At 40.5% G+C, this 24,468-nt stretch overlaps 1 protein-coding gene across 1 annotated transcript in view; it reads right to left on the bottom strand.

Annotated features, from left to right (window-relative positions):
- Positions 1-24,468, bottom strand: part of LOC115791818 (roundabout homolog 1-like) — an 80,753-nt gene that overhangs the window by 4,781 nt on the left and 51,504 nt on the right. Inside the window, exons 3-26 of the mRNA XM_030746086.1 lie at positions 24,081-24,238; positions 20,039-20,159; positions 18,479-18,617; positions 18,217-18,344; positions 15,751-15,759; positions 15,355-15,479; positions 15,081-15,252; positions 11,993-12,198; positions 11,821-11,902; positions 11,532-11,700; positions 11,250-11,416; positions 11,024-11,145; positions 10,107-10,341; positions 9,829-9,950; positions 9,527-9,698; positions 8,999-9,196; positions 8,311-8,337; positions 7,610-7,649; positions 7,263-7,417; positions 6,751-7,110; positions 6,539-6,658; positions 6,313-6,448; positions 3,770-3,919; positions 3,223-3,668 (exon numbers count right to left, since the gene is read on the bottom strand). Coding sequence (XP_030601946.1) covers positions 3,223-3,668; positions 3,770-3,919; positions 6,313-6,448; positions 6,539-6,658; positions 6,751-7,110; positions 7,263-7,417; positions 7,610-7,649; positions 8,311-8,337; positions 8,999-9,196; positions 9,527-9,698; positions 9,829-9,950; positions 10,107-10,341; positions 11,024-11,145; positions 11,250-11,416; positions 11,532-11,700; positions 11,821-11,902; positions 11,993-12,198; positions 15,081-15,252; positions 15,355-15,479; positions 15,751-15,759; positions 18,217-18,344; positions 18,479-18,617; positions 20,039-20,159; positions 24,081-24,238 — 3,759 coding nt within the window. The remainder of the gene's footprint in view (positions 1-3,222; positions 3,669-3,769; positions 3,920-6,312; positions 6,449-6,538; positions 6,659-6,750; positions 7,111-7,262; positions 7,418-7,609; positions 7,650-8,310; positions 8,338-8,998; positions 9,197-9,526; positions 9,699-9,828; positions 9,951-10,106; positions 10,342-11,023; positions 11,146-11,249; positions 11,417-11,531; positions 11,701-11,820; positions 11,903-11,992; positions 12,199-15,080; positions 15,253-15,354; positions 15,480-15,750; positions 15,760-18,216; positions 18,345-18,478; positions 18,618-20,038; positions 20,160-24,080; positions 24,239-24,468) is intronic.

The raw sequence follows: 24,468 nt of genomic DNA, 5'->3' as shown, positions 1-24,468 counted from the left end.
TGTGCATGCTGAAGGACATCTAATCAAAAAATACTTCAAGATTCCTCACAATGTTACGAAAGACAAGCTAATGTCATAATTATCTAGTTGGACTCCATGGTTCTTAGATTTGTAGGGTTTTATCTGAATTTAGAAGCGAGAAATTAGAGGTCATACAAGCCTTTATGTCTCTAAGACATTCCTGTGGTTTAACTAGTTGATTTGTATCATCTGGCTTCATGGATAAATAAAGCTGGGTATCATCTGCATAACAATGCAAATGTATGCAGTGTTTTCTAATAATATTGCCTAAGTGAAGCATGCATAATGTAAAAACAAGTATTGCTCCCAGCATGGAACCCCATGGAATCTATCAAATAGAAATGATTCAAACCACTGCAGCACAGTTCCTTCTATGGCATGTTCTAATCACTGTAGTAAGATTTTGTAAGCAACAGTATTGAATGTCTAACAGGACAAGCACAGAGATGAGTCCACTGTCAAAGGCTGTGAGAAGATCATTTGTAACCTTCACTAATTCTGTTTCTGTGCTATGATGCGCTCTAAATCCTGACCATAACTCCTCAAATAAATCATTCCTCTGCAGATGATCAGTTAACTGTTTGACAACTACTCTTTCAAGAATTTTCAAACTAAAAGGAAGGTTAGAAATCAGTCTATAATTAGCTAAGACAGCTAGAGCATGCAAGGGCTTTTTAAGTTTTACTGCTACTTTAAAAGCCTGTGCTCAGTAGCCTGTCAAAAAAGATAGATTAATATTATTTAAAATTGAAGCATTACTTATTAGAACTTCTTTGAGCAGTCTCGTAGGAATGGGGTATAAAAGGAACACTGATGGTTTAGAGGAAGACATTACTGAAATTAATCAGAAGAGAGAGAGTCTAAGTAAATATCAGCAGTTATTCGAGATGCTGTACTTAATGGCACATGTATAGGACGGCTGTGAAGTCATTATCAGTTGAAGTTAAAGGAATACTCGGCTCAACAGAGCTCTCACTCTTTGTCAGCCTGGCTGCAGTGCTGAAAAGAAACCTGAGATTGTGCCTGTTTTCCTTGATCAGTGACAAATAGTAAGCTGTCCTAGCTTTACGGACGACTTTTTATAGAGCAACAAATTACTTTTCCAGGGCAAACAAAGATCTTCTGAATGAGTGCAATGCCATATCCTCTCTAATTTACACGTTATCTGCTTTAAAGTGAGAGTTATACCAGGGACTCAAGCACCCCTGATTTGTTGCCTTCTTTTTCAGAGGAGCCACACTATCCAGGGTCATGTGTAGTGAGGATGTAAAACTATTAACAAGACAATCAACCTCTGTGGAAGTAGAGTTAAGGTAGCTGTGCATTGTGTTGACAGATGGCAGAAGATAACAGTGGAGGACTCACTTTCTTAAACTTAGTTACAGCACTTTTAGGCCCCGTTTACACGATGCCGTTTTCACTGGAAACGGTGTCGTTTTGATGCGTTTCAGCACGATACGCGTTTACTTGATGACATGTGAAACGATGAAAACGATGTAGTTCCCATGCCAGGCCACAAGTTGGCGTTGGTTTTCTCTTTGCAAGGAGGATGACAGATAACAACAACTAAAACTGTTTTTACTGTACATATTGTTTCTTTGTAAGGATGTAGAATGCTAAAAGTCAGCCTTTCAAATGAATTAAAACTCTGTCTGGGCCTTTGGTTAATAAACTAGAGTAAAAGATTGCTGCCACTCCTCCTCCTTGGCCTGTGTTTTGAGGATTCTGACAGTTAGTATGGCTAGTACGTGTGTCATAATCAAAATACTTATGGACCTAACTGTTTTACCTCCCTATACGCCAGAGGTGGGAAGTAACGAAGTACAAATACTTCGTTACTGTACTTAAGTAGATTTTTCAGGTATCTGTACTTTACTTAAGTATTTATTTTTCTGACTACTTTTTACTTTTACTCCCTACATTTTTACGCAAGTATCGGTACTTTCTACTTCTTACATTTTCAAACAGACTCGTTACTTTTTAACGTCAGAGAGAAGTTTGCATTTCCGGTCAGTGCGCCTTCAAACATAAAACGATATGAGCCTAAACGGAGGAATAATAACATATAAGAGACAATCGTACTGCGTATCCTCCATCACCGGGGCTTATCTCGTACAAAGGGATTAAATACGCAAACCCATATAATTTATGTATCATTTATAGCGCTATAATCAGGGGTCACAGCGGGCCGGACTGAGTCCGTAAGTTGCGCTGCGGCACATAAACAGCTTAGCTAGCGCTACTGAAGAGGAGCGAGCATGAAGGGAGTAACGTGTGTCAGGTAAATGCAACGTTTCTAAATGCTCAACAAATATCAGCAAACACACAAAGTGTGTGCAGTTTGTCACACAGTGTGTCTGCTAGCTAAAAGAAGAGCTGCTGTATTTCAGGGAGAGCAAAGAGAGAGAAGTTCACTCAGAGATGGAGAAAGAGGACAGGAGAGGAAGAAGAGAGGCTAGAATTAAAGGTAAGGACCGGAAAATAAACTGAAGTATGCTGACTTTGTGTAATTCAGAGATTCTATGAAAATGCTGCAGTTTAGTGTTTAATAAATAGGTTAGTTTGTTGTACTGTATTTACAGTAAAGCTCTGTGTTGGAGTGGAGCACAGTGTTTGTGTTCATGGTCAGAGTTACAGGTTACATCAGTGCAGCAGAGATGAGTTTGAATCAAAGCTGCTGATGCTGAGATTCATTCACTGAATCCAACATTTCTACAGCCTGTATGCTGTCAGTGTAGGGGATGGAGATCAGCTCAGAGAGCTGTGAAATACTGGGTGTTTAGGTGGAGGCACAGTCACCCTCTACTATGGAGGACACAGAGAACAGAGCTGTGTTTAAATTCCCTTTCACAGTTTGTGTCCTACATAACAGATTCAAGCTGAGTGCATTCATTAGAATTAAAATTTAGATTGGAATAACATTTGTATTCTCATGTACTATTTTATATTATTACAATAATATATAATGAGGTTCGGTTTGTTTTACACAAAAATAGCAGGTAGAAACATCCTCCAAAGAACTACTTTTACTTTCTTACTTTGAGTACATTTCAGAGCCTGTACTTTTTTACTTTTACTTAAGTAGAGAAGTTGAACCAGTACTTCGACTTTTACTAAAGTATTTTTTAACATAAGTACTTGTACTTCTACTTAAGTACAGAATGTCAGTACTTTTGCCACCTCTGCTATACGCATCCTCACCTGACTCCTCTGGATATCTGCACATGCGCAGGCCAACAATGTCCCGTGAAGAGGCTACTGCCTGGTTGAAATCCCCATCTGTAAAGAAGGATCCTTCTGAAGTGCTGACTACACTGGACCTCCCTGATGAGATGTTGTCCTCAGATGCTGAGCCCCAACTGTTAACCATAGACCCTGTGACTGATCTGTCCAGATCTCCAGTGCTGGAAGCCGGGGTCTGGTCCAGTCCATGGAGGAGCTGCTTGTGTGGGGAAGGGTGGTGCAGTTGGTGTTTGTGCTTCTCATGGTTGTGGTCTTGGCTATAATGGCTTTCAGTAAGCTCTGCATCTGTTTCCTCCTCCAAATCCTCATCATTCTCTTCCTGTCCATCAGTATCCATGCAGAGGGGTATTGAGCTGTAGGTGTGTGTTGGGGAAAGAGGGCGAGGGTTGCTGGTGATGTGTTGGCTGTAAAATGCATTTAAAAAGCTGTTACGTTCTGTCATGACAATAGCTTCATTTTAATTAAAATCTGTTGAATTCAATGTCAGGATGTTATAATGGGCTACCTGAGATGTTCTTCTGTGTTGTGTAGGCTATTAGTTAGGTCTCCCTGTAATGCTGTGATAGGTGGGTGACTATAGGACACTTCAGTGGAGGAGTCTGGCCCTCTAACAGGTGGAGTTGGACAGTCTTCTATTCTCTCTTCTGGATTAAAACTTATTTAAAAAAGAATAGTTGACATAAAATAATGGCTAATGAAATTAGGGTGCTAACAGTCCTGACACATTAGTCACAGTCCATTAGACATTAATGCAGAACCCTCAGTGCACCATCAACACATTCCATCATAGAAAACTACAGAAGATACAGGAAAAGAACCAAAGGCATAATCTTTTTTAATTCCCCAAATGTGACAGATTAAATTATCCACAGGAGCAGTGCCTTTAGGTTCTTGGGCAAGACACTGAATCCAAAGTTCAGTGTTTTAAAAAAGGAATTTTTTTTTTAATTAAACATTTCATGAAGTAATTCAAGTCATATAATCCTGCTCTGATAGTAAACTGACTGTCAGACGATGTCAAAAATGTGAATGTTGTAATTGGTTTGGCTGTTACAATAAGCCCTTGTTTTTACAACAGGTTTATGGATGTTCTCAGCATACAGCCAATTAGGCATGTGTGCTTGTGATAACTTTATCGTTATTTTTTTTTCAGTCAGTATAACCTGATGGTTACAGCTGCCTAATGAGCAACGTGCTATACCACAGTTGTTGTTTTATATATTTAGACATGCTACTTTTATCTTCTTGGTTTCAGTTAAGAATAACTAACAGTAATACTTTTGGCGTATATTTTCTAGCAGTTTGAAATGCACTAATTTATTTACAGTTGTGGTCAGAAGTTTACATATGCTCATCATAGGCATGACTGTCATAGTAATCTGGGGCTTTTAATGATTTATTTGAACTGTTCTTTTTCCAGGGTGGAATGATTGTACAGCATACATCTTTAATGACTTTAAAAAACAAGAATTGGGTGCACACGTTTGAATTAATTTTAGATTTTCTCTGATCCACACTGTCAAAAATACACATACAGCTAAAAAATATAGATACATTCACTTAAGCCTTTTACTAAGTGCTGGTAAAAGTTCTACAATATATTTTAACCTTATGAGGCTAAGGCCTATTTACTTTTTGTTAGTGATCATGACTAACTACAACTGGTAGTTTCTCTTTGCCAGCACTCATTGGACTGACCAATACTCAAAACAATGGGAAAGTCCAAGGAACTTAATGAAGATCTAAGAAGGAGAATTGTAGATTTACACAAGTTGGGAGGGCCTCTTGGAGCCATTTCTGAACAACTTCAGGATTCCAAGATCATCAATTCAAACAATTGCACATAAGTACAAGTTATTTGCCTGTGTTAGCACTTTGCCAAAGTCTGGAAGAAGAACCAAACTGTCTCCCTCAGATGAGAGTAAGTTGGTTCGGATATTCAGGAACAATCCAGGAACCACCAATGCTCAAGCCTGCCGTGAACAGGACAGTGCTGGAACACCAGTGTCGCTGTCCACATTGAAGTGAGTTTTACATTGGACCCAGAAAGAAGCCCCTGCTCCAAAATTGACACCTTCAAGCTAAACTGAAATATGCAGCTGTCCACATGGACGAGCCAAATGCCTTCTGGAGAAAAGTTTTTTGGTCAGAGAGACAAAGATTGAGCTATTTGGCCACAATGACAGGACGTCTGTTTGGAAGAGTAAAGGTGAGGCTTTCAAACCTAAAAAGACTGTACCAGCTGCCAAACCTGGTGGTGGTAGCATCTTGGGCTGTTTCGCTGACAGTGGTACTGATACATTGCAGAAAGAGGATGGAACAATAAAGATGGAGGACTACCTCCAAATTTTTCAACTTCACCTCAAATCAACAGCTAGACGGTCAAAGGTCAAAACTTGGACCTTTGACCGTCTAGCTGTTGATTTGAGGTGAAGTTGAAAAATTCACCTCAAATCAACAGCTAGACGGTCAAAGGTCAAAACTTGGACACAACTGGGCGTTCCAACAGGACAATGACCCCCCACCCACACACACACACACACACACATCAAAACTGGTTTTGTAATGGATAAAGCAGGCTAACGTTAAGTTTCTCGAAAGTCCCGACCTCAGCTCTAGTGAAAATTTGCGGACTATGCTTAAAAGTTGGGTCCATGCCAGGAAACCATCCTATTTAAATGCACTCTACCAATTTTACTGAGAAGAGTGGTCAGATATCCAGTCAGAATTATGCCAGAAGCTTGATGCCCATATGTATATTTTTGACCGTGTGTGGATTAGAGAAAATCCTAAATAAATTTAAACTTTGGTACCAAATTCTTGTTCTTGTTTTTTTAAAGATATTAAAGATGTATGCTGTACAATCAATCCACAACCCTGGAAAATAAAACAGTTCAAATAAATCATTAAAAGCCCCAAATTACCATGACCACGATGAGTGATGTAAACTTCTGAACACAGCAGTATTTCTTTAGCTAACTGAAAGCGATATGCACATCTGTGTATCAGCATATGCTGTATAGAAATCCAAGCATCTTTTCCTCCTACCTTCTTTCCATGGGCAGGCTATATTCATCACAGTCCCAGGCATTAGCATGAGGAGGAGATAGAGCTTCTCCCCAGCTTACTCCATTATATTTTGGGATCTTTGGGACCCGCATTCCCTTCTTTAGATTTTGACTCCCTGAGAAATGAAAAGTAAACATCAAGATAAGCTAAGTCCTGCAGTTTGCCTCATTAATATTAAACAGTACAGAGTAGCTGCTGGCCTCACCTGAGGTGCTATTGCTGCCTCTGTCTGAACTGTGGTGTGAGCCACCTGTGCTGTGATCTCGGGTTTGGTTGTAGGGGATAGTTTTAGGATGAATCACTCCTTCTCCTCCTTGCAGATGATCTGAAGACAAAGCAGCAGGAAAATGTACCCATCTTTCTTTTTTTCCATAAAAAAAATCAATGTAAAGCATATCAAATTTGCACCTTCCCTACCATTACTGTTTTGTTCACTCATGTTGTACTGCATCTGTGCTGCCATCTCCTTTGGTATTGGAGGCAAACTGGGGGGTTGCTTCCAGCAGGGTATATCCAGAGGCTCTGCTATCGAGCCACCAGAGGCTGCCTTATTCTTAATGCTGGCCTGAATAAGCTGTGTGGTGGCATATGGAATAGGCTCATATGTGGCTGCTGAATCCCCTCCTGGACTTGCATAGCACAAGTTGGAGTTGTTGAATGTTTTAATCTCATTGAGTTTGTTGGAGAGATTCACATCACTGTATATGGCTGTCTCAGACCCAAGCTGTCCCTCCTGTTTGTTTTCTGGGTGGTTTCCATAGTTGGCTATGCAGTCGGCTGAGTACATGAAACAAAGCAGTACATGAGCACGCAAGAACACAGGAAGTCACAAAATTTCAGCAAATCTACAAGGTGTTTGATTTTTATTAGTTGAACTATATGTATCTCTAGGCCTCTAACAGAGCTAAATTAACTCAGATTGCACTCACCCGGTCGGCTGTATGTTGTCATGTTACTGTCACTGGTGCCATTGCCATTATTGCAGCAGTTGATGCTACAGTCCTTGTGATTGGCACATGCATTTGGCCAGCTGTCTGGCAGCCACAGCTGGTTTAGTGGTTCACCCATGCTGAGAAGGCCAGGTCTGCAACAAGGAGGATCACAGTGATGTCAATCAAAATCTGCCAACTCCATAAATCAATAATGAGTGAGCATGGAATGGGTGCATTTCAGTTCATTTAAAGCAAGGAGACACCTCCCCCTAGTGGTTCCACTGTACAAGTGCATTTCTTTTATTAATCTTTGTTCAACACAAAGGGACAAAAATATACCTCACCTGCCAGCACTGCATACTGATTCTCCTCTTTGATATGCAACTGCAAAGAGAAAGAGGAAAACATTCAACCTTGATGAGCTGTCAAAAAGATGAAGTGCTAAAGGCAGTGAAAACCATGAAAGAAGTCTAAGCAACAAAAAAAAAAATTATAGCAAAAGCTCTACATGCATTCATCCACAGGGTGTATCCTTTGACTGTCTGGTTTAATTTGCATGAAGACAACACAAATAACCGCCTGTGCCTTTACACATCTCAGCATACCTTCACCACTGATTTAGTAACACAGAGTTTCTCCAACAGCAAAATCTGATATAAAAGAAATTTCTCTTGTATAATACATTCCGTGTTTTTCTTATTTGATCAAATGAACCTAACCTGAGCCAGTGGGTTTGGTACAATTGGACAAGTGGATTGCTGCTTCATTATAATGTGTCTGAACAACATACAGAAGAGACAGCAGCAAGTCTTTGTTTAATATATAACTTACCAAAAAGAAAAGCTCATATTCTTGATAGGATTTTACCAAATAAGTTAATTTCTCGTGATTGTGCTGCTTTTTACTTTATTCTATGTAAAGATGTTTCCAATTTTAGGTTGTAATTAATTACACCCGGTTGGGATGTTTAGATGCCTAAAACATTATATCCAATCATAAAAATATATTTCCCAGATGCATAAAACTTAAACCATGCAGTACATACCTGTAGGTGTGAAGGTGAATGATGGGACTGAAGGAACAAACAAGGGAAATCAGTTTTAGTAAAGCTTTAGTTATAAATTACAAGATATTGAACATTATAATATTGAAAACATTTTGTATGTAACCATTACTGAGCGATGGGCATCTCCTCATGTAAAAGTTTAAATATTTTAATAACCACATGCCACCTGTGTTAGTGCTGCCCTTGACACAAGTGCCCAGGAGAAGGTTAATAAGGGTGACAGGTGACCCAAGAGACAGGGAGGAAATAACAGCAATACTGTAGCACACACAGTAATGTCAGTTTGACAGGCCTGAGACTCCAAGAACTGTTCTGTGTTGAGGAAATGGCACTCTACAAACAAGCAATTAAAGGTCAGCCTTTGAATGTCTGCATAGCTGCAAATGCAAATTTGCTTCTGAAGTCTTTGTGTCAAAGGAAGATTAGACCAGACTATTTTTCACCCTTTGATGTGATCTACTTATTGGCCACTGAAAATATTCCTAAAAAAAAAAAAATAAATCACTGAAATGACAATTGATATTTGTGTGGTGGCAACATGTCACGGCTTGATCCCTTCTACAATCCTAACAGCCTTCAAATGTACACATATTTGGCCTGTATGGTTATGAACATTCATCTTTACATCTACCAGTGTGCAATATGGACATAGAAGACAGGCACACACCCTTGCGGATGCCAGTGTATGTGCTGCTGAGGCCACTTCTTTTCTTGCGATGACGGTAGAGCCACACGCTGAAAATCATGAGAACCAACCAGCAGGTGGCGCCAATGCCAGCAATAAATGCCGGCTGCTTCACCACATCTGAGATCTGAGACAATGTGTCTCTTTCCTCACTGATATCCATCATTTGGCCTGCAGAGTCTGAGCAGTAAAAAGAAAAAGGAAAAGTTCAAACATATATTACAACACATATATTAACAGAGGATGCAAAAAAATAGAACTAAAGCCTTTAGCAAGATAGAATTTTTTTTAATGGAGCCCAAAGATAGAAAAAGCACTGCATGAACATGAAAAATGTGAATCTAACCATTAGCAGATTAAGAACAACATTATGCTTGATTCAGATTTTTCACTGAAGAAACAAAGGAGGCTCCGGACAATTATATATTGAGGTTTTCACTTAAAGATTCTGTTGCTGTGATCAAAACCGTGGCCTTCTAAACAAATACTGCACTTTGGGAGAACATTTACCTAACTGAAAGAAAGCAACATCACTCTTTACTCCAGGTCCAGCCCCATTGCTAGCTGCAACTGCTACACTGTAGCGAATTCCTGGTGCCAGACTGGAAATGAGCACAGAGAAGGTGGAGCTGTCCACCGACTGGTTTACATGGTAGCGACTCTCATTACCCAGGCACCAGATCTGTCGGGAGAAGGTGAGGAGGAGATGAGAGGACAGTGATTGCCCGAGGGACACACTGAATAACACAAGAGGCACCTTCAGTCTTACAAAGAAGAATGTTTTTTTTCTTTCTTTCTTTCTTTTTCTTAACCTTGTATTCCTGAATGACTCCAGCCTCTTCTGCATCTGGAGGAGGTTTCCAGGAAACAAGAATAGCAGTGCCATTGGCATCGGTCTTCGTGACCGTAACACCCTGGGGTGCTCTACTTGGGGCTAAAACACAGAAGCACACAGTTAATAATGGAGACATGGATAGATATATGTGATGACATTATATGATGATGTGTAATGATATGGAAAATATTGAAAGAAATTTGTTCCACTCATTATCTCTTTGGTATTTATAGATCTTATAAAACAAAACTTCACCTTCTTCCAATGTCTTGACCACCTTCACCTCACTGTCAGTTCCCTGGAACTCATCAAAGAAGGGACGCACTTTGAACTCGTAAATGGATCCTTTCTTCAGCTGACTGATCACCACCCCATCCTCAAGTGAGGCACGTGCCTCCAGGACACTCCACTGCCCGTCTGGTTGGCCGTGCTCAGCAGACGCCCTGTAGAGAACCTTGTAACCCTGGATGTATGGGGACTGCTGCTCGACCTAACAGAGATAAAACACCACATGACAAGACAACCTCTTTGTACACAGGCAACTAAACACATAAATTAAAGGTTCGCAACAGTATCTGTGAGTTAAACTGTGACAGCATCTTGTGTGAGAATTAACATCCAACAGGAAGGATCTGTTAAAACTCAGTTTTCCTTTAGGGCGATGCATTTTACCATTTCCTCATCTGTGAGTTCTCACTGTAAATCACAATATGAAGTCATTAATGGTTTCCATTCAGTAGGGTTCTGGTTAAAATTAAGCCAGGAGAGGACTCAGCACTTTCCATTTAAACCACACTATTACGAAAAGGGATGCTTTAAAAGATTTTTGTGGAGGCATCCACACAGAAAAATGCAACAGACACATTCTTATGTGCTTGGAACAAATTGGCAATGTAGCGCACCAATAAATTTGCATCTCTGTGCTGTGCTTTACTCTCTGCTAATAAATGCTGGGAAACCATGCACTCTGCTCTGCAAGAATCCCTAAAATAAAAACTTTGGCAGCAAGAATAATCTTTATGTTCAAGACTTGACCGCTTGGTTTTCATATCATTTGTTAAATCTGTCAACATGAAAAAGAAGAAGCATTTTTTCCTATATTTACACTAACTGACAGCTCTATACGCAGCACACAAACAATGAGCATGCACAAGCCAGTCAGCTCCCCTTACCGTCCACTGAACCCTGACAGCAGAAGACGAAAGGACAGTGGGTGTGCGCAGGTGGATCACTACATCTGCCAGTTCTCTCTGGACGTGACGATGATCCACTCCTTGCATAGTGGACGTGCTGTCTATGTGCACCAAAGGAAGGACAGAAGTATAAAACTTTCTGTTTATTTGTGGTTAAAAACTGGTATTTTAAAAGCTTAAAAAGGAATGGAAAACCCACACTGACCCTGTGTTCTAACAGAGTCAGAGATTGGACTGGGGTCACTCAGGCCATAAGCATTCACTGCTCTGACCATAAAGAGGTATACAGTTCCAGGCTTCAGATTTCTCAGGACAAAGGTCTGTGCCTTCACATGCTCTGCTAGGGTCACCCATCTGCTGCCTAATGTGTAACTGCAGAGAGTGGCCAAAAATGACAGCACACAAGCACAAGGGATATTTTGTCAAGCTTGATACATGTTAACCAGAATAAGTAGTTAAAACATGTTCGACCCTACATATATCTAACCTGAATGCTTCAATCAGGTAAGAGGTAGGTGGTGCACCGGTATTGGAGGTGGATTTCCATGACAGAGTGACAGAGGTACGGCTGACGTCAGTAACCTCAGGTTTAGATGGAGCACTGGGAGTCAGGCCAGGCTCTGAGGGATGACCGGAGTGGACGACAACTCCAAACTCTGCCAGAGAGGAACCAAAAAAGAAAAAAAAACAAACAAAAAAAAAAAAAAAAAAGTAAGTTAACCATGCAGGATTCTTCAAGAAATGTGTGTTTTTAGAGATATGTCTGAATAACCTACCTTCGACTTGCAAGTATGCTGTCCAGGAAGCCTCTCCATTGGAATTAGAAGCAACACAGGTGTAGAGTCCGGTATCTCCCAGCTAAGGATAGAAGATACAGAGCCAGACATTGGTAGGTGGGCTTGTCTCAGTGCCCTTTCTTACTAAGCGCTGCATCACCTCGTCTCCTACCTTAGCATAGTGAATCTTCAGCGATCCTGTTTCTGTTAGCGACAAACGGGAGTCCACAGGAGACACCACCGCACCATCTTTCTTCCAATGGACTGTAGGAGGCGGAGTGCCGACACTTTGGCAACCCAGTGTTACTGTGCTGTCTACAGGAACAGTCTGATTGACTGGACCCTGTCTAATGACAGGAGGAGGGTGGTCTGACCCAACTAAGGAAAAAAAAATAAATAAAGAAGTGGAAAAGTGAAAGATCAAACCACAAAGTGAACGTACTGAATTAATTATAGACGTGTCTCATTGGGAACACATCGGCCATTCGGTGTTGAAATATGTGGTAGAAATACTTGAAAAAAACAAACAGATGTGAATCAGTGTAGAAAAGGACGAAGCCACAAAGTCAATGAAAGAAAATGAATAAAATTAAATAATGCTTAAACATTTTTCCTAAAATTAACTAATTTATTTGATTAAAAAAGGTTAATGGTATACTGATGGGGGTGTCTGTTGGCTAAGTGGTTGTGATGCCTATAATATCTGGAGATAAAATATTTGATTCTAATTGGGACCTTAATTGACTTTCCTTACCCTCCAACCCTTCTTATTTTCATAAAATATTAAAGCTACAAAGAGTGAGAAAGAAACAAAAATCAGAGTTGTGAAAGTTGAGAAAATGAAAGCCTGGAAAAAAAAACAAAAGACAGATAAGATGTGGGAGATATTGAGAGGTAAATTGGTAAAGAGGGAGAACAATAAGCTTAGGTGGATGTGCAGGCAGTGGAGGAAAAAGAAATCAACTTTTCCCCTCCAGCGGAGAGCAACTAATCGTTCATTGGGTTGTAGGTACTGCTGGAGCCGGATCCAATCATGTCGGCAAAGCCCAACTAATAACAGTCTAACTTAGATAACAGACTCGCTCTCGCTCTCTCTCTCTCTCTCTCTTACATTTTAAAAACCCTCTGGATGGGGGCAGGGGCTCTAGATAAATAAATAAAAAAATACCCTCCAAAAAAGGTGATGGAAACGTGCCTTGAAAACTGCCAGAGGTAATGTGAACCAGTTATTACCATACAAATGCACTACTCTAAACGGGGATGAGAGGAGTGTGGTAGGATGGATAGAATTTAGGGGAGGGGAGAGAAAAAATGTGCAAGTGCGAGTGTAGAGCTGTGCTGCTGGAAAAAAATACTAAAACGCCTCTGAACACCCCACCTCCTTTTTTTTTTATTGAATACACTCACTTTCAGACTGAGGTGACTGCAGGACACATTATCTGTGTAGGCAGAAGACCGTCCATTATAACTCACAGGGCCGCATTGAACGACTCAGTGTGTATATGCATCAACTGTTCTGTTCTGTCTGTTCAAAAGCGAAGCAATTATTTTCATTAATGTACTGTATGTACATAGAACGCACACAGACGTATGAGTAGTTATTCATGTTCACACAGGTGCGCAATTACTTGCGTCTGCAATTACTTTTTAGGCCTCCGAGCACATTCAAATTGCTTTTTTAAAGCAATCAACATAGTTATTTCATCATGTACAATTTGGATGAGAGTCCCTCAGACCACTTTCTATAAAAACCCTGTATATTTAACTCATGAGCAATAAATCAGTCAGTGCTGTGTTGTGTTAAGGCAAACTAGAGCTACATTGGATTTTAATGATTAATGATGATCGATGCAGCCATCTTTATTCAAACTATACACTGTACGGTTACAAGTTAGGAAATTTTATATTGTTTTTAGAGAGGAGAGACATAGTGCTGTGCAAACGTCTTGAGCCACATTTTGCTGGGAAAATAGGAAATAGGTGCAGTGATTTATTAAAACATACACAGAGACATAGCTTATAAGACAAAAACAAAGTGTACAATTCTAATGAGCTTGAAAGTCAATATTTGTTATGACTACCTTTATTCTTCAGCTGAACTCTCTGAGGCAGCTTTCTTGTCATTTTTTAAGTAGTCTTCTTGAAAAGTTCTCCAGGCTTCTTGTAGGACATTCAAAGCTCTTCTTTGGATTATGATGACCCAACACTGTTGAGGTCCGGGCTCTGGGGAGGCCAGTCCAAGACTTATAGTGTTCCATTTGTGTTTTCTGTCCAGGTATGTTTTTATTGTACTGGCAGTGTGTTTTGAGTCATTGTCATGCTGTAAAATGAAGTCACTGCCAGTCAGGCACTTTCCAGAGTGTACTTTTCTGCATTCATAACTCTACAGTGTTGTACCTCTCCTGACCTCCTCCTTCAAATTTTCATCACTCCATATGACCTGTTGCCACTGATTTGCAGTCCAGTTCTTGTGTAATGTGGCACACCTCAGCCTTTTCTCCCTGTTTCCCTTCCTTAAGAATGGCTTATTTGCAGCCACCATTCCACTGAAACAATTTCTGATGAGGTTTCACTGCCGCTTTTTCTTATGTTCTCCAGTTTTCTCAAGTGTTTAAAGAACACGCAGCACACCATACTGAGAAATGGCAAGTTTTCAGCTAAAAGTTCTTTGAGAATAACTTTGTTGCTGCAAAACACTATTTTACATCACTGGTTTATCCCTTGAGTTTGGTGCCTTTTTTTATGCTTGAATGAGTCATGGGTCAGTGTTAAATGGCTAAACAAACAAATAACAGTCCTCTGAAAATGGTCAGGTACAAGCAGTGAACTGGAAATGATTGAAAAAGCAGCCAAAGTCAAATAAAAAACTTTGAAAGACCTCCAGAAAGCCTGGAGAACTGTTGCTCAGGATTACTTTAAAAGAAAAAAAAAAAAAAAGTCTGGCTCCTTGGAAGCAAATATAAATGAGGGGTGGCTCAAAACTTTTGCACAGCACTGTAAGTAGAGACACTCTTTATAGACAGTCACCACAGAAACCAAGGATTCTGAGCCCAACATGTGAACAATGTCTCATAAAATCCCTCCCCTGACAGTAGCCAAGGCAAACTACCACACCCATATCACTCCAAAACAAAACTGCAGCTTAATTTACCTGCTGTTACAAAATAGTCTCTTTAGCCAAAGACGAATGAATGAAGCTGCAAAAGAACTACATAAAAATTCCCCTGATCTGCCCTCCATCACAACTTCCTTTTACTCACAGTCTGTAACCTCCAGTAGTGCTTTGGTAATAACACTGCCAGCGATGTTAAGAGCCTGGCAGCTATAAAAGCCACCATCAGAACGCTGAACATTGGTAATGGTCAAACTGCCCATCTGGGAGACAGACAGCCGGCTGAAGGGCTGTGGCGGCTGGTAAGAGAAGAGGAGACTCTGGAGAGGAGATGGAGATCACAGTTAGAAACCCATTCATTATCTTTATTTACACTGTGCAGTGATTTAGTAGTGTGATGACAGACTAAGGGTCAATCTCACCTCACTGCCCTCCCTCTGCCAGAAAATAGCAGGCTGCGGGTTGCCAGTAGCCTCACACTGGTAGGTGACTGTCCTGCCCACTGACACCACCTGGTTCCTGGGTCGTATGGCGAAAGCCGGGGGCACTGCAGGAGAAGAGAGGCCCTAATTACCTGCTAGCATTACACATTTCCATTATTCTCAGTGTTATAACATTAGTGTGTGTGTGTGTAGCATGAAACAGTGACTTTTTACCTATAAGAAAACTTTACATTTTTTTTTTATTAATTTACCCACACATGACATGAATTACATACTGTAGTGGTGGATGGAATTACAGTGAAGATAGGACAGTGACAGGGGCTCATGATTTCTTGTTGCTGTCTGATGGTGGATGAGGGATGGACGACAACTTACCAGTATTGACTACAAGGAAAAAGACACAAAAAGAGCAGTGTAATGAATAAACTGGGTGCATACAGGCTTGAACAACTGCATTGACGCAGGGACATTTTTGAATGAAAAAATGTCTCTGCAAGTTCACAGGAGGATTATGAGACTGTGGGCACCTGGGCACATGGGCACATGTGCAAGACAATCAAAAGTGATGCTTTGTTGCTTTTCTGCTTCACCTTGTGATTGTTTTCTCGCTCTCTCTCTCTTTGTGGCTAATTTGTGTTTCCTTGTGGCTGCTCATGAGTTTGCAGTTCTCTCTAGTTGCAAATGACATCTTCAAACCTCACAATCAGGTATCCAAAGTTACCCTTTCTCACTGTTAGAACACTATAAGAGATAGTCTGCTTTACCTTAGGAAATGCTTTGTTTGGTTTAAGCGATGGAGCCGTCTGGGTAAACCATGCAGGCAGAAGAACAACCTTGCTACTGTAGCTGTGATTTCACCAGACTGTTACAGGAGCTATTCTCACATTGGAAAAATAATGCAGTAATGGGCATCACATGGGTTGAGCAGGTAGGTTTAGGACCATTTAATGTCTGATTGGACTGTCTCTGACATTTGCATTGTCCCATGCACCTCTATTGGTTAACATGTGTTTCTGCAGTTGTTTAATTTCTTTTAGTCATTTTTATTGTTGCTCATTTTAAATGAAAAGACTGTCCTAGGGATCCCTGACCCCTTCAGTCCCTGACACTGTGCCCAACAGGCCAAATCAGTAATCCTTCCATGACACAGGTACATTTATTCATCATATTTGTGGTTAGTGGTATTTTAAAACTGTTACATCTCTTTTATTTTTAAGATTTTTTATTTTAAACATATCTTACATGATTGGTGTCCTCAATGAACTAAGTGATACAAATCCCCCCACCCCCCTGATTTCCCCTTAACAAATGAAAGCAAAGCACAGATGTTAAAGAGTAAAGTAGGCTGTCTATCCCCAGTTAGCTGCAGTGGGCTTATTGGCTGTGACGTGTGAAAAACACATGTAATTGCCGGGTTGAGTCACAGATCCAGCCAGCCAGCCTAGAGGCACTCTCGAACAGAACTACAGTTGCCTAATGAGGACATAAACTCATAAAGGGTGAGATGAGGATGAAGCATTGTGTCTGGAAAGAGAGGAAAAGTGGGAGCTGCTGGTGCCACACTGGGACCTCGGCTGTACTAAAATTTCCACACAAACAAACACACATTTGTAGATGGGAACAACTGGAAATCTTAAGATGTCAAAGCTAGATTTATAGTGCAATGAACTGCTAGCTAACCAGCTGCCTTTGGAACTGCAGTGCTGTGGAGACTGTGGTAAAGCGTGGCTTAAGCACCCTGTCTATAAATATCTATATCTATCCATGTCTGTAGAGCAGAGAGAGAGAAAGTAGACAGAGGTAATACAGACAGAATAAATACATCTTAATTTAATGAGTCCAGCACAATGTCATACTTGGAACTTGCGCAAAATGTATTATGACTAAGCTCCTTGGCTTGCTATAACTGTTTATAATGGCAATTGTTTAATATCAACCAAATGTTCTAGGTCAGTAAAAATAATTCTGTGGTTAGGCTTGTGACTATAATTTGAGCTACTCAGAGGTTAGGCTCTTTTTTTTTTTCTTTTTTCAAATATGCAACACGCATTAGCTGAGATAACTCCCCGTTTCCTCCAGTAATACAACTTCAACTGCCGTATCCCTGTTCTTCTCTGTTGTCTGCCAAATTTAGCTATGCACCCCCCTCGATGCTCATTTTCTCAGGTTTTTGGAGGAGGAGGAAGAAGACAATGTAATTGGAACCATGTCAGTCCCCAGCATGCAACCGGCTCATCTTTAATTAAGTCCTACTGTCTTCACAGTATATGTCATCAACTGTGTCCCTGTATGTGTGTATTTGTGTACTGTCTGCATCTGCAACTATAAGAGATGTCTTACTGCGTATTTCCTAATTTAAGAACTAAAGGGTGTCATTGTGGCTGGACAGTTTAGACCAAATTAATTCACTTCCTGTGGTCACACACATTTTCTTTGGATGCTCATTTTAGTTTATGCAGAACAAACTCTCATTATGACTTAGACTGTTTCTCATGTAGAACTGGTGACTGTTGTTATGACCCCCCCAGGCCTGAAGACAAACACACATGAAAACCCTAGAAATAATTATACATTTATCTACTGTACTGAGAACAGCAGCAACCAAAGGCACAATGATGAAAGCTAGGTCAGGATAAACGCCCAGGCTATGCAAAAGTCATTCCTTGCTAATTTGTGACACTATGACACAGGATTAGGCCTCCTGTTAGGAACAACTGTTAGGCAAACACTTCTCATCCATAAAAATGAAACCTAAGACCTTGAAAAAAAGTGTGTGAACTGCATATACATGAGAGGGAGGTGCTATGGTTGGAGAGCATTAAGTGTGAAGGTTGTACTGACCATGTACAGTGAGCGTGGCAGATGCTTCAGACTTCCCGACCATGTTTTCCACCACACATGTATAAGAGCCTTCATCTGAAGAGGTCACTTGGCGAACAATCAAGGTATGGTCCTCTAGGATTTCAAATCTGCAGGCAGGACATACACACACACACACACACACACACACACACACACACACACACCCAAGAGATGAAAGTAGAAGTCGAAACACCATGTTTTCATGGTAAATTACTCAATGTAGAGGGTCTTTGTGAGTTACCTGCCCTTAGGCAGGTCAGAATCATCTCTCCTCCAGCGGACAGTGGGAACAGGGTCTCCTTGGACAACACAGTGGAACTCCACACTCTCTTCTGCCAGCACCACTACACTGCTAGGTCGCTTCACAAAGGTCGGACGCTCTATAGGGCATCCCAACAGCGAGAGAGACAAATGTCATTACATGACCACAATCATCATGTTTGTGTGTGCCGCCTACAGTGAGATCAAAAGATCTGAGACTGCATCGAAAATCTGATAAGTTTTCATAAACATGGAAAGAGTTCTTGTGTCATATCAATTCCTTTGAAGCAGGGATCAGATGACACGCAGACTGATTTGATCTACTCATCAAAGCCTTTGCTCAAGAAAACTTGCTGCTGTTGTTCACCTGTTATAAATATGGCTGAGCGTTGAGTTACCTGCGAAACATTTCTTATTGAGTACACTGTGTGAGAAATTATGTGTTAGAACAGAGCTGAAGTGTCAGAAGTCAAATTGTTATTGTGTCATGGTTGTACTGAAGGCCACATACCAACAGAACATCAATACATCAAGTTTTTCAAAAGTCAAAAATAGAAAAGTAACTGGTCCAAGATGCAGAAGGCAAGACTCAAATCAGCAAAAGTTCTGTCAAACAAACGTTCTGTCCAGTAGCACTCACAGAGAATGGGTACTGGTCTACAAAACATTTTGGTGGAACAATCAAATGCTTTAGAAGAGCTAAGACATTACAGCATTTCACAGTTGATGACTGCAAAAAAGTCCTGTTTACTGATTTATGAAGCAAAGTGAAGCAACTCTTCATTCTTCAGAAACATGCTGCTCTCTGGTTTTTCATCTTTGTGCAGCAGAATTCATATTACAGTAGAATAATGAGCCCAAACACAAGTTAAAGCTTTGCAAGACCCAGTGGAAGACCAAGGAGAAAAACTGCTTTATGAATTCTATAAGATGGAATTGATTACAAATATAAGTAATTAAATGAATGCAATTGTCATACAGTTTGGAAAAAAATGATATTCTATGGATCATCACGTATTTATCTCCCTAAGACATTTATTATGTACAGCCTGTAGAACAGCACGTGTTAATGTGTTTCTGTATTCAGCAGGATTATCCACATACATTTGATACACTCTATGAGGCACTGCTCTGTATATTTGCAGCCCACCAGGCAGGCCACCTAACCGTGTGGTGCTGATAAGAGCTCCATTCTGATGGAAAGTGTTAGGAAAATAAGTGGGGGATTGAGAATAGAGGCGGGAAGTAGAAGGCAGGTACTAGAAGAAGTACAGTATCATAGGGAGCTCTTATACTGAAAGGTTATAACATTAGATGTAGCACAGTTAGATGTTCAGTACATGCTCAGTGGGAAAACTCTCCAAAGCTGATAGACTGGATGGCAGTGCTGCATAATCAAAATAATTAATGGGTTATTATACCCCAGTGACGAAAGCCTTATACAGTGGACTGGCAAGCCACTGAGAACTGGAAGAGAGTACTCAGACTAAGTGAAGCACTGCAACATTGTGAAATGCAATCAAAAAGCTGCATATTTTACCAAGCACCGTGAGTTCAGCAATCTCACTCTCCCTCTCTCCCACCATGTTGGTTCCAACGCAGATGTATTTGCCTGCATCACTCTTCCTAGTGTTGGTGATCATTAGTTTGCCGCTCCGAATCTAAAAGACAACAGAAAAAAAAAATCAATATTTGCACAGCTGTATTTACAGAGGATCTGACTATCTGTATGTGTACCGTGTTTGTGAATTACTAACAGAGTAGCACATCCATAAAGCATGCAATAATCTGGCTGCAATTTGTAAATTCTATGATAAAATATGGGCAGCACAGTGGTGTGGTGGTTAGCACTGCTGCCTCACAAATCCACCTTAGCTGGAGACTTTCTGTGTGGAGTTTGTGTGCACTCCAGTTTCCTCTCACAGTCCAAAGACATGCACTTAGTGGGGTTAGGTTAACTGGTGATTCAAAGGTGTTACTGTGAGTCTCTTTGTTAGCCCAGCGAAAGGCTGGTGACCTGTCCGGGGTGTACCCTGCCTCTCGCCTTATGATAGCTGGGATGCTGAAAAGAATAAGCGGAAGAAAATGGATGGATGGATAATAAAATATGCCACAGCTAGTTTTCTTTATGACACATTTATGTCAAAGTATGATGTATCATCATGTCGTTGACTGTCCTTCATTTGAAAATAAGTGCATAGCGTTGTGTAAGCCTGTGTGCATTGATATAGCTCTCTATTGCTTAGGAATAAAATTTTCACTGCCTTTCAAGCTGCATGGAAGGTCACCGATTATGAAATTACATAATTCATATCTAGCACTACATGAGAACCCTGGGAACAAAGAGACTGCCTCTTTGTAGAGATGCTCCTTAGATGTTCTGTCAGCCTACTTTGCCTTTCCCAAACTTTTCTCCATACGCATATCTGCACACACAGACGCACACCCACACATACAACAAAAAAGATGGCAGATATATTGCATTCACACTTTTTTTTTTTTTTTTTGGCATTTCTGCTTTATTTAGTAGATGTAGTCAAGATGGACAGGAGAGGCATGTAAGAGAAAGAAGAGATGACATGCAGCAAAGGGCCCACCCTAGATTCAAACCCAAGGCTCTGCAAAAAGGACTCAATACATGATCCGTGGTCTACTAGGTAAACTACTGGGGTGGCCTGCTGCTTTCAGCCTTTTCTATCCACCACACGCCTCCACACACCATGTCTTTGATGTACTTTGAATGCGAGATCCTCTGCTGATAGTATGCAGCAACTTAGTGTTAGAGGTGATGGCAGAGCAGCAGTGAGTAGATGAGAAACTGTAGAAGGGAAACATGCTGACCTCAAAATAAACACAAAGCCATTCTCTGCAGCCAGAGCATCAACTTCAATTAAACTTTCATCCCAGTTATTATGCTTTAAGATTGCTTCTTCCCTACTCACACTAGGCCATGGAATCAAACTATTCATACATTCTTGTTAGGGACACAGCACATGCTACAGCACTGCCATTTCTTAACGGAGTTCAGAGGTCAAGGCTGCCTACAGACCTGTATCCATTGAGTAATTCAGCATCATGCCAGACAGCACCTGGCTCAGTAGGAACTCTCAACTCACCAGCTTACACATGGAATACATCATTAAATTGCTGCTGCAGGGATGAACCCAGCCAGCAGCCTTTCATTTATTAGTAACCCTCCTCCAGGCTAACCTTCCACCACAAACAGCTCGTACTGTCCACCAAATATATAAAAAATAAATAAAATAGAACTAAGAATGGATGACATTTCAAATCTGTTGTAAATCATGTGGTTTTAAGAGGAAGACTTAATAAACTGTGGGATGACTTGTGGTTGTGTGTACTTGAGATGCATAATGCCAACCACTGGTAATCACAGGGGGCACGTGGGGGAATCTGGAAACTAGTAATGCAGATTCAGCCATTCCTGTCAGTATTCACTGGATCATGGTTGGATGTTTTGGAGTTATATTATGAACAATAAAAAAAAAGGTTCTATATTTGACTAAAAACATAATGGTGACTGCAACAGGGGGGTGTTTAAGCTGCTGTGAATGAGCCATGAAAGGTCCATCCATCCATCATCCATTCATCCATCCATCCAGCCAGCCATCCAGCCATCCATCCATTCATCCATTCATCCATTCATCCATCCATCCATCCATCCATCCAGCCATATTCTTAACTGCTATCCAATTCAGGGCTGCAGATGAAGCTGGATGACATAGACACATGTATTACCGGATCGTTTTCTGCATTAGTTAAATGTCAGTTGACAGATTTCTTATTGAGACTTAATCTTCCCTTTCTGTAGTTTTCCATTTTGAAGAGTACACTGACTTCAGCTCACTGAGGTTAACTATTTAAATCCCAGAGAAAGTGAGTCCTATTTGTCAGGCATATGTGGCCACTTGGAGAAATGTAATAATCATCCCTTGATGAACCAACATCAGATTTTGTGGTACTGTAAAGTTTCTGCAAGTATTTCTTGAGGATTGCAAAGATGATCTAACCATCGCCACTGACTAATGTTGTACTTCTGCTCTGCAACTTTTTTTTTTCTGTTTACTGCACTTGTAACTTTAGCAGCTGATTAAAGAGTAGACCAAGAGGTTTTTTATTTCCTCGACTGACCGCTCCTCATTTTTAGCAGAAATTCCACTGCAAAGAAATGAAAATGTGGTTTGTCAATCCTCCATCTCGGACACTGAAACCTCAGCTTTCTTCCTCTTATGCTTCAGTGTCTTCTGTTTCCTCTTCACATAGTCTTAGATACCCTGAGGGAAAATACATTAGCTGCTTTAGTGTGATGTGTATGTATTTTGCTGCATGAAGACACCCATCTTTTTAATTAAAATCCATAACATCCAATCCAACTGTTAACTCACAACTTGATCTACACATCACTATTAATAACTGACAGCTAAGGCCACAAGGGAAACACTCAAAAGGATTTAAAGTAGCCATGAATCACTTGTGGTAGACTCCTTTGGTCTTTGTACAGTAAGTAATGTCTTTGAGAGAACACTCATGGCAAAGACACATTTCCATATAGAAAAAGATGATCAGGGAGGACGAAGCCAGGCACGTAGAAAGTACAAAGGAAAAAGCAGCCTTTGTATTTCCCTCAGAGGAGCCTCCCCCCCTGGCTCTGATCCTTTCCTCTTCTTAAATCAGAGATAGCTACTCTGTCCATCACAGTCCCCCAGAGACACTCTACCTGTCACTCCACACTAACATGAGCTTTGAATCTCCTGCATGTTCCTGGGAGCATGGAAGAGAATACATTCAAGTAAACAAATCAGCTCACACACACACACACACACACACAGACACACACACACACACGCACGCACACACAGCTCTCTAAGTTGTTGAAACCTGATTCTGTTTTCAGGTTAAAGGAGCGGGAAGCCATTAAATGCAACATGAATTTAGTGTATACAAAAGCATGAAAAGAAAATCACTTCTGTCTACTGCATGCTACATAACGTAATACATTAGACTGACACCAGAGCTCATATGATCACATGCTGTTGTTCTTCTCTACATGGTATAAAGTGAATTTTCACTCTTTTTCTGATGCACTGTTCTATGGACAGCATTTTGTCTGAGCCAAATAAATCATCTCTCCAAATTACCACCAACATTTTTGGTAATAAGAACCAGAAAGAGTTTCGGTGGCCACAAGAAAATTATCTTTTAGTCTCAACTTCACAAGGTTTCTTTTCCAAATTCCAGCAAAGCTTTAATTTGTATGTTAAAGTAAAAAAAAAAAAAAAAGGCAGCTAAACACCAGAATTTTACACTGAAAGCCTTTTTCAGTACACTTAAAGTATTCTCTGAAGCCATGTAATTGATTTGAACCCAACAATTTTTAATGCTAAAGTTTTTTAACAGATCAATCAATTATTTGATCGAAGAAAAAAATGATATATGTATATATGTATGTGTGTGTAATCTACTGAGACAAATGTGATGATTTGCACATTCGTGTGAGTGCAATGAAATAATAATAATAGTCAAAAAAGTGGGTAATTTAAGGTCAGTGTAGTTTTTTTTACTGTTATGCGTTCATCTCTGTCATCTACGTTGGAGCCATCTTTCCTCCAGGAGATTGTGGGCTCAGGGTGTCCACGGGGTGGCTGGCACTCCAGGACTGCAGGCTCACCCACTGCGACCATCACATCAACAGGATTCTGTCTAAATTCATCACGCAAGACTGAAAAACACACAGACAACACAGAGAGAGGACTTTAATGACCTTGAACCATTCTTTGACAGTGGTAAATACTTCTTCATATCATTGCTGTCTTCAAGTATGTATTATGTCAAAGAGTCCGTTTCAGTGACTTTATGATGTGGCATTAGCAGCTTTTACAGGTGTGAATTTTATAATTTGGGCTTCAGCTGCACTTTTGTTCTTGTTTCTGTATGGCAACAAAATAAACA

The sequence above is a fragment of the Archocentrus centrarchus genome, chromosome 14 (genome assembly GCF_007364275.1).
Source record: "Archocentrus centrarchus isolate MPI-CPG fArcCen1 chromosome 14, fArcCen1, whole genome shotgun sequence".
NCBI lineage: Eukaryota > Metazoa > Chordata > Actinopteri > Cichliformes > Cichlidae > Archocentrus > Archocentrus centrarchus.
Note: the sequence above shows the minus strand (reverse complement) of the source record. Positions and strands in the feature narration are given on the sequence as shown.